At 48.7% G+C, this 14686-nt stretch overlaps 1 protein-coding gene across 2 annotated transcripts in view; it reads right to left on the minus strand.

The window, feature by feature from the left end:
* Positions 1–224: 224 nt before the first annotated feature.
* Positions 225–14686, minus strand: part of COL15A1 (collagen type XV alpha 1 chain) — a 102206-nt gene continuing 87744 nt past the window's right edge. Inside the window, exons 33-41 of one of the 2 annotated variants that reach the window (XM_014859723.3) lie at positions 14499–14600; positions 13454–13598; positions 10025–10089; positions 8579–8707; positions 8374–8433; positions 7581–7640; positions 3741–3926; positions 2317–2432; positions 225–1316 (exon numbers count right to left, since the gene is read on the minus strand). In XM_014859723.3, coding sequence (XP_014715209.3) covers positions 1103–1316; positions 2317–2432; positions 3741–3926; positions 7581–7640; positions 8374–8433; positions 8579–8707; positions 10025–10089; positions 13454–13598; positions 14499–14600 — 1077 coding nt within the window. In that variant the 3' untranslated portion in view covers positions 225–1102. The remainder of the gene's footprint in view (positions 1317–2316; positions 2433–3740; positions 3927–7580; positions 7641–8373; positions 8434–8578; positions 8708–10024; positions 10090–13453; positions 13599–14498; positions 14601–14686) is intronic. The other variant, XM_070519132.1, reaches the window with a different exon arrangement.

Genomic DNA, 14686 nt, shown 5'->3' on the forward strand with positions numbered 1-14686 from the left:
CTCCCACTCTGGGTTCTTCTGCCCTGCCCAGGCTGCCCCCACCAAGTGGGAGACAACAGGCAGGAGCAGATGAGCATGATGGGAAAATCTTCCTGCTCTCTGATCATCTCCTGCGGGCTATACAAGTAGCGGTGACAGGGTCAGCAAACCCGCCCCAGGGCCACTTCCACATCAGCGGTGGAGGACAAAGGAACTAGGGGGAAAAAGTCAGACAGAAGAAAGCGCCTGGAAAAGATGTTTTTATGTTCACTTACATGGAAAAAAAAAATCAAAGTATACAGCCTGAAGATATACGTGTCTCAGAAAATTCGTGCTCATGAACCTGCTTGTCCAATCGCAGTGATAATTCAAGAGTTGCCAAATGGAAGTCACAAAATCCGGGGTGGGGGCGGCGGGAAGGGCCGCCAAGGGACAGGTGGGAATTATGTGCTACTTCTTTTCTAGTTTCAGATAATTTGGAGTTTAAACTTTTCCAGCAAGTCAAAGTTATATAAACAGATGCCATACTAAAATATGATTGTGTAAAAATATAAAACTCCTAGAGCATGATGGCAATAATATTTTAGGAAAAAAAAACATCGAAGTCTGGTAGTATCAGAAAATACAAATAGGATCATTTGAGCAGTTCTGTTTCTCTGCATGAACAGCAGTTGCAAATGATAGATGTGTATCAAAGAATAAAGCAGTCTGCACATAACTTAGCAAGGGGGAACGTTTCTAAACCGAGACTTTGCGTGAAAACATGAAGGATGTCTTACACTCAACAACGATGGTTAAAAGGAGGAAGTTACTTTCTGAAGGATGCAGTGGGTGGAATGCCAAGGCCTTTGTTTCCAAATCGCTCTGAACTGTGTGGGATGTGTTCACACTGCCCGGGGTTTCCTGCAGAATCTAGCACCAATATATGGATCAGATTTTATCCTTTATCTGAGTCCTTTACGTCTTCAGTTTTGAGTGTACTGAGGTATGTTTCCTTTGGTTGCTGTTGTGACGAATGTGTAATAAAAAACTAATATTTACAACATTTAAACATTTTAGATTTCAGTGTCAACTTTTCACGTCAGAAAAATTGGGAAACTCTTTAGGAATCGTCAGAAGGTCATTACTTCCTAGCGTCTGTCATGAAACTGTTTTCGATACACAGAACGATGAGCCTATTAGCGCAGCTGTACGTTTTCTGGTCCAGGATCTTCCCCGTGCTCAGCGGGGAGGCCAGCCCCGTGACTGCCGTGTCGGCGGTTCGCCACGCTTCACAGTACTTATCCACAAGACGCACGCCACGGGGGCTGGAGCCGTGCCAAACGGCCTTCTGGGGCCTAAAAGGGAATTTTGCGACATTACTTTTGGGAAGGACACTGCTTTGCGGCATATCTCAGTGAGCAAATCGGCATAAGTCTAGCGAATCCAGTCAAACTCCCGAACCCTCCACGGTCTGACCCACAGCAACTCTCCATCCTCTTGGCTCTTTCCAACCAGCTGAACGTGCTATATTCAACCACACTCAGCTTGCACGTGTTCTCACATCATCCTCCCCGCTTTCCTGAATCTGAACCTTTGCCCCCGAGGCCCCTTAATCTGGAGTGGCCTCTCTTTCATTTTCAGACCAGCGATTCCTTCCCATCCTTCAAGGTCCATTAAATGCCTCCTCTTAGAGAAAGGCTTCTTGATTCTCACCCCCAAGTAACGATGACTATTTCTTCTGTGCTCCTAGCAACTTATCTGTTTCTCCATTTTACAATGACAATATTCTGTCTAGAATAACAGCTAGCCTGTGTCTGTCTTCCCCTGTAAACTGTGAGCTTGTAAGACTAGGGGCTGCATAGGTTTATTACTGTGCCTGCCAGGCCTGCCACCGAGTGGACACTGAGGAAAGTTTGCTGAGTTGTTCCATTCTGAGGAGTATATATAGTTTTCAAAGAATTAGACTGCAGCTCACAGCATAGGGTTAAAGGATCACCAAGAATAGCATTACTTATCACTTATTAAGTGCCTACTGCATGCTAGATGTTCTCATATTTATCATTTGATGCTCACAGCAATCCTATGGTATAGATACAATTATCTTGCCCATGTGACAGGTGAGGCAGCTGAGGCTCAGAGAGTGGGAGCGCCCTGCCCAAGGGCCCATATTAAGGTACTGGAGTCAGGTCTCCTGGCTCCAAGGCCAGGGGTCTCTCCATGGCCCTCGGCTGCCTCACTGAGGCTTTATGCTGGCAGCATCCCAGGGGGACAGCTGATAAAAGCAATCCACTGTTAGAATGTCTCCTAAAACCGTCCCTCGTGCCATACACTTCGAGGGCTTCCACCCCGACTTACCAAGAAGGATCTGTCATTACGTCTCGGCCATCAAAGGAATATATCGGAACATGGGTATTGAACTGACCTCCATGGCCAGAAAAAACTGAGTCCCAATTATTAAAAAGCACTTGGCCCTGTGGAGACAAAAATGCCATGTTAGAATCATTACAGCACCGGCCTGCAAATGGACCAGCTATTTATTCATTCTTCAAAGCCCAAAGGCAACCTCACACCGAAGCCCCCGGTCCTGATCCCAGAGCCTGGACGGAGTGGGGACTCAGGAAATGTCTGCGGTTGATTTATAACCCATCCTTGAACCCGTCTGGTTTCATGTCTTATTTCTTGAGGTAATTTCTCTTATTATATGTGTATAAAGCTTCCTCCTCATCAAAAGTGTGTTTTAGGTCTTTATTTTATTATTGTTATTTTTAAAATTTTATACATATATACCGAGCTTTAAATTTGTGCCAGGCCTTGTGCCAAACTACGTTGTAGGCGATATGGAAATGAATCTCTTACTCCTTTCCCTGAAGGAGCCCAGTTTCTTTCAGTTATCTGTATTCTAAGAATACAAATAACTTGAGTGGGTGAATGTGGTGGAAGAGAACCTTGGGAGAGGAGATGGAAATGCTGGGTGTGGGGTCTGGATGGAACTTGCTAGCCTCAAGGCTCCAAATTCGAGTGCTGGCCTCACAGAGACCAAAGGGTCTCACAGTACCTTTGAGAGCCAGCTAGAGGTCAGAACCCAGGATGCATGTGAGCAGTAACAGCACTGTCCCTCTGTAGGGACCTGGCATAACTGAGGGATCCTATGAGACCCTGCCTTGCAGGTAAACGAGGGCAGCAAAACGTCTGCCAGCCGTTGGCAGCTCAGATGCGCAGAGAGCAGCAAACCAGGGTGCAGAGCCAGGTGGTCTGCTCTGGGACCAGAGCTCACCAGCTGTTCTCTGGTGCCACTCAGTCCATGCCCTGTAGAAGGCATCCTGGGGTGGAACCAAGAGCCCCAATGCGGGAGTCAAGGAAACTAATTCTAGTTTGTAGTGACTTCGAGCAAAGTGCTTTCTCCCTGTGGGCCTCAGTTTCCTCATCTGACAAACTGAGACAAAAAATAACTCCCTTTTCTATTGTAAGTATTTTTTAAGATAATGGATGTAAAGTGCTTTGTAAACAAATTTAAAAGCTATGTAAATGAAAGAGGTTATTATGGCTCCTCTTGTCTGCTCTAAGAGTCATAAGCCATCTGAGCAGGAAGGGCTATGGTAAATATAAGGGAACTGGGCCACAGAGAGGGAAAGTGACCCACCCAAAGTCACACAGTGAATCAGGGCCAGGCTGGGTCTCGCACCAGCACACTTCTAATGATGTCAGGATGTGGCACCTGCCTACAGTCCCTGTGGAGATCAATGTATGCGGGAAGCACTGGGAACAATATTTATTGGTACCTTGAGGTTCACTATCGGAAGGCTGTATCTCTCTGCTTTTCTCACGACTGTGGAGAGATCTTGCAAATGGGAGGATAAGAACGCTCGGTAGGTGGACAACAGGCCCGCGGCCCTGGCCTGCTGGAAGCACTGGAAATCAGCTCGAAGGTCCCCAGAAAATGGCGTGTTCAGAGCAACCAAGTGCAGCTGGAAAAAGCAAATGAGAGAAAAGACAGAGCAGCTAAGGAGGTAAAAGTAAGTCCAACCCCACAACCATCTCACGCTCCCAACAAGACCCCAGACTCCTTGGGACGGAAGCACACTAGATGTCACCCTGTTCAACCTCTACCTGCTGCTGGAGTGCCAGTCCCTGCCTGCCCATCTCCAGGGAAGGAGAGCTCAGAATTCCCAAAGCAGCCTGTTTCCGCTCTCCGAGCAGAGTGGTAGAAATTTCCTCCACACAGGAGAAAACAAAACAAAACACTGGACAAAATAAAGCATTTCAGAGATCTGAATGCAGCCTGCAGGCAGCTCATCTGTTGGAGACTTCTGGGTCTGCCCCCAGTTCCGTTTCCAGTACAGTTTTAGCTGGCTTTGGCCCGGGACCCCAGAGCTATGCCCAGCTATCTGCCAGCTGCCTTTTCTTCCACCTCCCAAAGGGGCCTGGGCCGATGGCGAGGGGCCAGAGGGAACAGGCATGGAAGGAGAAGGTCATGACGTTTAGTACTCAGACTGCTGGGAGAGACCCTCCGGGAAACTAGGGGTCCTGCCGTAATTCTGCCACCCTGGTCAGCAGCCCAAATCAAAGCCGTTGTCTAGTCTGTTTTCTCCCACACTTTCCCTCCCCAAACTCAGCCCTCCCTACAGCCTCCTCTCCCGGCCCCGTCTGCTGCACCCTCTGGAACACACGCCCGATCAAGGAGCAGTGGCCCTCCTCCTCAGCCTCATCTCAGCAGAACTTTTATCTCGTCAGCGTGGGGCTGGCCGGGCTGGTGCAGGACCTGGGCCGGAGTCTCCAGAAAAGAGAACATTTTGAACCACAGGACATGAAAGGAGCCCCACGTGGTGGGCAGGAGGTGGTAGTGCTTCTCTCCCCATTTCCGCACGGCCTTCATGTCCAAACAAAGTCTGTGTATATCTCCAGCCAGTGGGCCACAGCTGGCCGTGAACCACAATGTCCAGACTGCCCGGTGCAGTCCGTGCACTTCTCTGCACATTTTTCTCCATTTCACCACCCCTTTCCTTCCCATTCTGAAGAGGACAGACTCCAAGCCTGCTACCTCCCCCAGTTTCTTTTTTATTCATCCCTGGCTCTGCCTTTATCACTGTGCTAGACAGAGGTCCAGCACCCCCCCACCCACTGAGACGAGGCTTCCTCTGTGGCCCCCCCAGCAGCAGCACTATATGCGCCTACATTCCCAGCCCTTAGCGTGGGCCGGGGGCGTCAGCACACTGCTCACTCATCACGACCACTTCCAAGCCACCAGACTTTGAGCCCCACAGACAACCCTGGCCCTCTGATGCCCTTGCCGCCTGGTTATACCGCTCTGCATTGTATCTACAGACTGCAGTACCCAAGGGGAGAGGCCCTAAGGTCTCATCACCCTCCAACCAGTGTGCTTCCGAGGGCCCCACCCAAGGGCCGTCACAAGGAGCCTTGATGGAACGCAGCTTCCCCGACAGCAGGGGACACCTGGGAAAGGCGCAGCGGGAGGGCACGGCTGCCCTGCCTGCAGGTCCACCATGCCCACCTCTCCTTTAAGGAGATACAGAGAAACGGCTGGAATGATGGTCCTTTCTCAAGGGTGGGCTCAAGAGCATTCGCGTATTCGTGGTTGTATGTCTCTCACTGCTGGAACATTTTTAGAATGCATAGGTATCATTTTTATAAAGACGATAACTTTTCAACAACCAAGTGTTAAAATGGTTATTGTGTGGATGGCTGTGGTTTTGGAGAAATTAGAGGAGATTTACTATTTTCTTCTCGATTCTTTTTATTCATGGTCCAAATTTTCTACAATGAATATATATTACTTTAGAATTTATGAAATACTATTGTAAAATCCTTTAGCTACTGCCCTCATGTCTCCCCTTCATAGCTAAGCTTTTTGAAGAGTTACCTACACTCGCTTCTCTTTTTCCTCACCTCCCACTCACTCCTCGACAACTAGAGGCTGGTTGGCGGCCCCCTACACTATAGGAATGCCTGTCTCTACATTCTAAATTTGAAGGACACCTTCTAGTTCTTTCGATGGACCTCGTGGCCGCATTTGACCCTGCTGGCTTCCACCTTGCTTGACATTCATTCTTCCTCTCTGGCTCTGGCCTCTCAGTTTTCTTCTCATATTTCTTCCTTCAGTTCCCTTTTGTTTTCGCTTCTCACGGTCCAATCTCCTCTCACATGCAGATTCTCTTTAGGGAACCTGACCACCCAGCACAATTGCCACAGCTCTGCTGTAGATTCCTAAGTCTAGATCCCCAGACCAGACCCACTGAGAGGCTTCACGCCTCCATATCCCACTCTCTCCTGGCAGTCTCCACTCAGATGCCCCATGGGTACCTCTGACTCACTCCGCCCCAAGTGAGTTCCTGCTTGGTGAATGGCAGCCCTACAGGAAATGTGTTTCTGGTGTCTGCCAAGCCCATGCCTTGTTCTTGAAAGTGCCCCTACAACACTTGCTAAAAAGAGTGGCCTTAGGCCATTGCATCTCATTCTCTTGGCCACTTTTGATTTGGCTGGGAGCGGGCAACTGTCCCAAGCCGACCCACATAGACTCTCTCTCCCGAGACTCTGAACTGAGTCAGGCGGTATTGGGCTCTGCAGCTGGAAGGCCCCATAAGGCCGGGGCCAGGATCCGTGCCATGGCCACCCAAAGGCGTGTGCAAGCTCTGTAGATGTAACCTATGTCTGGGTGATGGGGTGGGGGTGGAGGGGAGGACAGAGTCCACAGGCCCTGTTGTACTTTCTGCAATTGAGTTCCATGAGCTTCCTGCAATTATTTGAACAAGATCTTCACTTAAGCTAGCGAAAGAACAGAGGGAGAGTTTCTAATCCCAGCAACAGAACGATCCCTGCAAAGGAAACCATCACCACTCCACTACCCCAGCAGAAACCTGAGCATCCTTCCTATCTCCCTCACCCTCACTGCCCCACATGCAATCAACGACCAAAGCTGTCACCCCTGCCTCCTTAACTCTCTCGCATCTGCCCGTCTCTACATGTTCACTGCTGTATAATCCTAGGTCACACAGTATGGGAGCCACCTAACCAGTCTTTGGGCCCCTGGTCCTGTCCCCTCCCATCCATTTGTGCACTGTAACCAAAGCAATTTCCGAAATGCCAATCTTATACATCCTTTTCCTGCTTAAGACCCTTCATTACTCCCCACTGCCCAGTGGAAAAGGTCTAGGTTCTCAGCTTAGCTTACAGGCCCTTGATGACTAGGCTTTGACCTCTGCAGACTACACTTCTCCCTTCTCTGCCTTCAACACATCTCCTTCAGCCAGACTACAACACCTGCAACTACAGACCTGGGCAGCACTTCCCCTTGCCTCCCCATGCCTCTGTTCCATGCTCCCTCTGCCTGGAATTTCTACTCTCTTCCTCCCTCCTGGCTCACACCGGCTCTCCACTGTCCTTTAGGTCTTAGTTTAAGGGTCACCTCCCCTAGAAGGCAGATGTCCTTGACCTGCCTCACACCCCAGCATCCGCTGTCTGTCTCTCCTAAACTTGGCACGCTGTATTGGAACTGTCTACTTTCTGCCTGCATCTTGAGGGTAGGAACTGTGCACAAGCACGGGGCCTGGCACGCCGTAGACACACATCAGCCTTTGCAGAATAAATGCCTGAACTGTACTTACTGCAGGCCTCTCATAAGTGACACTGGAAAAAGACGTCAGTGGAACCTGAGGCTGATGCGGCTGTTGGGTAAAAGAGGAAAACAAACAGTTCTGAACACGCATTCCAGCTGTTCTTCAGGGCACAGGGAGCTGCAAGCACAGGTTTCTTGAGAAGCTACTTTAAATAGTTTGCCATCGTCCTTGGGCCACTCTTAATTGAAGAGTTTCAGGCTCAAATGAAAACGTGATCCTCAGAAAGGGAGGGGATATTCTCAAGTCTTTTAGAAAGGGCACTGAAGCAAGGAAGCAGAAGACCCTTGTTTTATAGCCAACTCATTCACTTAATAGAACGAGTCATCTCTCCAGAGCCTCAGTTTCCTCATCTGCAAAATGGGGATGACAGTACCTGCCTCAAGGGGTTGCCATAGGGTTAAAAAATGGACATTGTAAGTTATCAATGTTCTTCTCAGGCAAAGAACTCCTAGAGTGTCAAAAATTAAAGGGTTCTTCGAGATGGCTTATGCCGACCAAGGATTTCACAGATGAATAAACTGAGGCCAAAAAAGAGGACGCCCCTTGCCCAAGAGAACTCAGCTACAACATGGGAACACTATGTCTCCAGCCTTGGGGTCCAGTTCTCCCTCTACCCTGTTGTGAGAACGTTCTGTTGGCACTTGGTAATTTCTGGGCTCCCACTGGATACTGAACCCTGCAGAGCTGGCTGTCCAGAGACTGGGGAGCTGGGTGCTGGATACCAAGGGGGCTCAGGACATGCTGACGAAGGAGCGAGAAGCAAGGCAGGGAAACCACTCACGTTGCTGGAAAGCGCAGGGGGCGGAAGGCTGTCGGCTGGAATGGGGATCAGTTCTCCCAGCTTTAAGGAAAAAAGTACATTGAAAATGAGACATCAGCTAGAAACTGTTTGGCTAGTTTCGACAGAAAAATGGCATTTACGGGAGTAGAGTGTTATTTTTAGAGGGCATCTGGAGGCAGTTTCTTAAAGGAAGTTTAAGAATTACCTGTAATTTTTTCCAACCATCTCTGACACGAATGAAAAACTCAGCGCTGTCCTTCAGGTAGATGAATGTCCCTTCTATCACCAAATGCGCGTTCTGCAGCATGTCATCCATGCTGCTAAATGCTGTAACCTGCCAGACAATTGTAAATCCCAAATACTGCAGGCATCCTTAGAGAAGTGGTACCATTTGAAAAACTGGTCTCTTTGTAAAGTCAAATACGAGCCATGCCTTCATAGTCGATGAAAAGGCTCACTGTGCCATACAGAGATATACCATTTCATTAACGCCCGAAGGCCATTCTCTTTGACGGAACAAAAGCATGAATTATCTTGAAACACAAATCTAAATTATAATAAATGAATTAAAACAAAGACGATAATATTCTGCGAGTTCAAGGCCATTTCAAACCCGTAAACAGAGTTTGCTCTGTTGGGTGTTGGATTTGGCAAAATCACCGGTAAGTTGTGCCCACTGCCGTTTTTGTGAGCAGCTCGGTGGCAGTGACATTGTTAAATGGGTTCTCTCACGCTGCTTCTGAAAGAGTTTCACATTTGCTTTCATTTGGAATGAGAAATACAAGCAAATGAGCAAGTCTACTGGGGTCTTGAATCTTTTTGCCTAGCTGGGTCGTCCCAATATTAAATACGCAACGAAAATGAGGGTCTTTAATTTTTCTGTCTAGAAAACCACCAAAGATTAGACAGCCATCTTGGCCTATCCAGGAGCAGACATGAAAGCTGCAAAAGTCTATCGAAAAGCATCAAGTCTCAAAGAAATACCAGCCAAGAGAGCTTTTACTTTTCATTTCAACTGAGAAAGATTATAAAAAATTAATTTTCACCTAGCCTTGAAGATAATGACTTTGTGTATCAATATGGCTTTGAAATTCCCCAAAGGCACCAACCATCAGAATTCATCAACCACTGGATGGTTCTTCATTTGGCAGCCGGATATCCAGCCAAGACCAAGGAGCGTTCCTAGGACTCCTGACATCCTCGTGAGGCATCTGTCCCTCTTTCTGTGCGTCAGAAAAATCTCTGCACGCTACACCCTGTTCGAACGATCTGCAGGGTGATGAACGTACAAGAGACATCCTTCGGCAGAATGGAGACGGCTGAACCACCCAGGGTAGATCTGAACAGCACACGGCCCGGGGTGCTATTTTCACCCTCCTTGGCTTATGTTTTATGATGTTAGATGATTGGTTCTTGTTACGGTTTAGTCAATTAAGGAATCACAAATAATTTTGTATTCTGTATCTTTTTACTTAATAAGTCATCCAAAAAGATAATAAATACTCTCTGTTTGTGGAACTGGACCAATTCTATTGTCATGGAGATCTAACTCCAACAGAAAAGATGTGCCAGCCCCTAAACACTGTAGCTGAAGTTCTAAGGAAACCCATCCAAAGCAGAAGGATGAACACACACTGACAGTAATACTGACCAGGTTTCTGGATCCGGGAAGTCCTGGCTGTCCTGGAGGGCCAGGCGGGCCTGGAAGTGCCACGGCTAAAACAAAGCAGAAAAGGGAAGTTACAAAAAGCACGCTCTGACACATGCCTCAGGTGTCAGCGGTCCCCTGAGGGGGGCGGGCGCAACCCCAGTGCAGTGCCGCAAAGCTCACACCTTGCGGCCACGTCTCGGGAGCTCTGGGCCCAGCAGGACTCAGTCACATTGGCTGGTTCGGGGAGGAGCTGGGATTCCTGCTTGTGGCCTTGGATCAAGCCATGCCTAGGACTCTCCAGTTTTACAAGTGAATAAATTCGTGTTGCTTCAGTGTTCGTATAAGCCAGTTTGAGCTGAGTTTTCTGTCAATTGCATCCAAAAATGTCCTGAATCCTACAACCTCTTTCACCCAAGAGCCCAGGTGAAGTAACCACTGCAGAGAGGTGAGCACCAGCAGGCTTAGGAAGGGGCTCAGAAGGTAAAGGGGCGGCTGCAGGAGGAGGGCAGGGAGTGCAGGGACAGGAGCCTGGCCCAGGGGCCTGGAGACATGGACTCAAGTCCCCAGTTCGTCAGTTTCCAGCTGTGTGATCCTGGGGAAAGAGCAAGCTCTCTGAATCCCGGTTTCCTCCTCTGTGAATGTAAGCAGGCTTTTCTTCTTCACTGAGAACCGAGTAAAATAACAACTAGGAAAGTGCTTTGCAAATTGCAGGGCGTTCACCCAGGGTTCTGAGCTTTTGAAGAGTCACAGCTTAAAGAGTTCAGCTTAAAAAGCAGGTCAACGCTACTGCCCTCTCCCCAGTGTGCACGTGCACATGTGCACACACACGTCTACAAAAAGTGTCAGTGGGATGAGAGATCCCTGAGGCACGTCCTTGAGTTCTGCAGGAGTCCGTAGATCCCCAACGAAAGGCCCTCCCTAAGGCCAACGCGAAGAAGTATCACTACACCTTTCCTTTGCTCTCCTCCTTCCTCTCCAGTCCCCTGTCCCCTCAAAAGCTGCAAAGCTCTTGCCAGAGTTCAGGGTTTTTCCAAGTCCCAGTAAAATTAGGATACGAAAATTTTCAGGTCAATGCAAGCAAGTTTGCAGTTCCAGCACAGGGCTTGAAAACCCATAGGTAGGTGGTGAATGTCTAGGGCATAGAGGGTCAGAGGACTTAGATTGGGACTCTTGCCATGTGTCCTACTAGCACCATGACCTTGAGCAAGCCTCTTAACCTCTCTGAGCTTCAGTGTCTTCATCCGTGAAATGAGTTTAGAGTGGTACCCATTTCACCCCCCTCCCAGGGTTGCTGTGAAGATTGAATAGGATAATGGATATGAGAGTGTTTTGTACACTATGAACTGCTACATACATCACGTGAGAGGCAATCCTTTTCAGTGGAGCAAGGAGTCCTGGGCCCCCAGCGTAGGGTTACCGTGGGCAACAGATTCCCTGCATCCTGTACTCGCCCTGGAACGTCCCTCCACCTCCTGCAGTTCCCACTCATCCCTCAAGGCCACGTGGGCACCTCTGGTTTTAATCCATCCAGCACCTTCTCTCTTTGCAGGACCAGCCCCTCATCATCTCTTGGGATCCTCCCCTTCACCTCGACAGCCATTTGGTTCCAGAAGGAGCTGCCATATTCTCATGTGACCCTACCTCCCGGCCACAGGTGACCAGTCCAAGGTTGGGCATCTGGCCCAGGACAGGCCAATCAGAATCCTGCCCCAGCACCTGCCCCACCCCGAGACTTTTCAAACTAACGCTGAGAAAGAAGGCCGGAATTTCTCGCTGACGGTGGGAGCTGTACCTTGTTGGTAAGCTTCCTTCCCGCCGTGCAGAGGATGTGGTCTGTGGCGAAGCAGCATGAAGCTAGCATACAGAGAGAAGCGGAGACGAGAGACGGCCAGAGAATCCTCGCAGGGGATGAATCTCTGGTTCTGGCTGAAGCTGAGGTCCCGCTGCACAAATTGATCCTCTGCTTCACATCCAAGAAATTTCCCTTTTGCTTGAGCTAGGTTGAGTGACATTTCTGTCACTTGCAGCCAAAAGATCCAAGACTAAGTTAAAGCCCCAGCCCCAACGTCACCTTCTGTGTAAAGTTCTCCTGATGCCCCAGACACTGGAGGTCTCCTCCCAGGTGTGCTTCCACCACATCTGGCTCATGCCAACCCAAACAACAGGAAATGATGCATTCATGCTATTATTGCTGCTATTATTATATCCCACCACTGGCATAGTGGAAAGAATACAGGCTTTGGAGCTACACTGATCTGGGTCCTAATCCTGTTGGTGCCACTTATTAGTTGTGCGACTGTGGAAAGGTTCCTAAACATCTCTGGGTCTCACTTGCCTCATCTGTAAAATGGGGATACTAACACTTTCCTTGAAGGGCTTTGTGAGAATTCAAAAAAATAATGCAGTGAAGTGACTAGTAGAGTGCCTGGCAGTTGGTAAATATTCAATAAATGGAGATTTTTCTTCTATTTCACCCATTTCTCATTTGAGGGACTGTGGCACCAAAGAGTGAAGAGATTTTTACATAGAGAGCCAGAGTCAGTGCTGATCCTCAAGTCCGTAAGGCCCAGGCATCAACAAAGCAGCCAAGAAGTTTCCATCCACATGTGAAAAGATGCTCAACATCATTAGTCATTAGGGAGATGCAAATCAAAACACAATGAGATATCACTTTGCATGACTAGGATGGCTAGAATAAAAAAAATATAATAACAACAAGTGTTGGCGAAGATGAGGAGAAATGGGAAGTTGCATATACTGCCAGGGGGAATACAAAATGTTGCAGTCACTTTGGAAAACAGTCTGGTGGTTGCTCAGAAAGTTAAACATAGAATAATTATATGTCTGACCGACAATTCCACTCCTACGTCTATAACCAAGAGAACTGAAAATACATGTCCATACAAAAACTTGTACATTACTGGAATGTCCATAAGGTATATAAAAAGGAATGAAGTATTGACACACTACAACATGGATGAACCTTGAAAACATCACGCTAAGTGACAGAAACCAGACACAAAAGGCCACACGTTGCATTATTCCATTTACAAGAAATGTCCAGAAGAGACAAATCCATAGAGATAGAAAGTAGATTCGTGGTTTACAGAGGCTGGGGGGAGGAGGAAAAGAGGAGTGATGGCTCATTGGAATAGGGTTTCTTTTGAAGTGATGAAAATGTTCCGGAATTAGATAGTGGTGATGGTTGCATAACCTTGTAAGTATATTAAAAATCACTGAATGGTACACTTTCAATGGGTGAATTTTCTGGTCTATGAATTATATCTCAATTTTAAAAAAGCAGAGGAAGAAGCCTCCAACCAGGAAACAGCCCTCTGTCACTGTGGCTCTGACATGCCACCCAGATGTGGTGACCCTGAGCAGAACAGCAGGGGCTGCATAAAGGAGGGCACCACCCACAGTACTAACCTGCTCCCAGGATAGCCGGAGGTCCTGGTGGCCCTGGGGGTCCCGGTGGCCCAGGGGAACCAGGTCTTCCAAATCCAGGTGGCCCAGGCAGGCCAGGAGCACCCGGGGGTCCCTGGGGCCCGATGACGGTCTCCCCTTTCTGGCCCTGTCAAGGCAAGTGCACAGTAGCAGAAGAGAGAAAACAGCATTAACCACCAGAAGTCCTGTCCATTCTTTATGAGGACATTTGTAAGAAGTCAATAAACACCAGCTATTGTTATCATTATCCTCAATCCTGGGCACAATTCAGGTGAGCAGCAGCTCAGTCATTATGTTGAATGACACTCCAGAGAACCCCAGAGAACCCTGGACTCAGAAGGGCCCTAGAGATCACCTAGTTTAGCCTTTGCACTTCACAGATGAAGAAACTGAGGCCTAGAGAGGAGAAAACTCTCGCCCAAGGTCTCAATGCAAATTAGCAGCAGAACCGGAAGTGGAACCCTGGTCTGCTGGCTTTGCTGGGTCTACCCGCAGGGTGAGCTCTGGGACTAGAGTTTGCTCGTGATGCCTGAGGGTCAAAGATCCCGTCATAAGCTTGTTGGAGGCATAACTTGCATTTCTCTTTAGTGACCTGGAGAAACTTCGCATCCTTAGAAGACGGAGCCTATCTAGGGACTCCTTCTCTGATGACGTTGCAGAAGAATCAAATAGCCCCTCTAAAAATATCTCCCACACCTTCCCTTCTGCCTCCATGATCTGATGTGCTCACCATTAATAACTCCTCGTGTTAAGGGAACTGTCCACCATTGACATGAGTAAGGCAGTGTGGTTAATGACCTGGTAGTCACCTGAATGGATATGGTCTTGGCCAGCTCCTTTCCTCCGTGGGCTCCAGCCAAGCTCCCCATCAGTAAACAAGTATGGGGGAGGGAGGCTGAAGCCCAGGCCTGCCTCCAGCTATGGTGCTGTGACTGAACCCTGCTCCCCATCTGCCTAGGCACCTCAGGGGGCACCAGGGAAAGCCGTGACTCATTGAGGAAGACGACGTGGACGCGTCACTACTCACAACCAGGCCTGGATTTCCCGGCAGGCCAGGAGGGCCTGACACCAAGAAGTCGCCATTAGAGTCTCCTTTTTCTCCTTTGAGCCCCCTGTCTCCATTCTCCCCCTGAAAGCACAGAACATTCAGGGAGCCCAGGATGAACCAGTCTCTGACATCAGCCCAAGAACCTGAAACACAGGTCAGATGTTTAG

The sequence above is a fragment of the Equus asinus genome, chromosome 10 (assembly GCF_041296235.1).
Source record: "Equus asinus isolate D_3611 breed Donkey chromosome 10, EquAss-T2T_v2, whole genome shotgun sequence".
Lineage (NCBI taxonomy): Eukaryota > Metazoa > Chordata > Mammalia > Perissodactyla > Equidae > Equus > Equus asinus.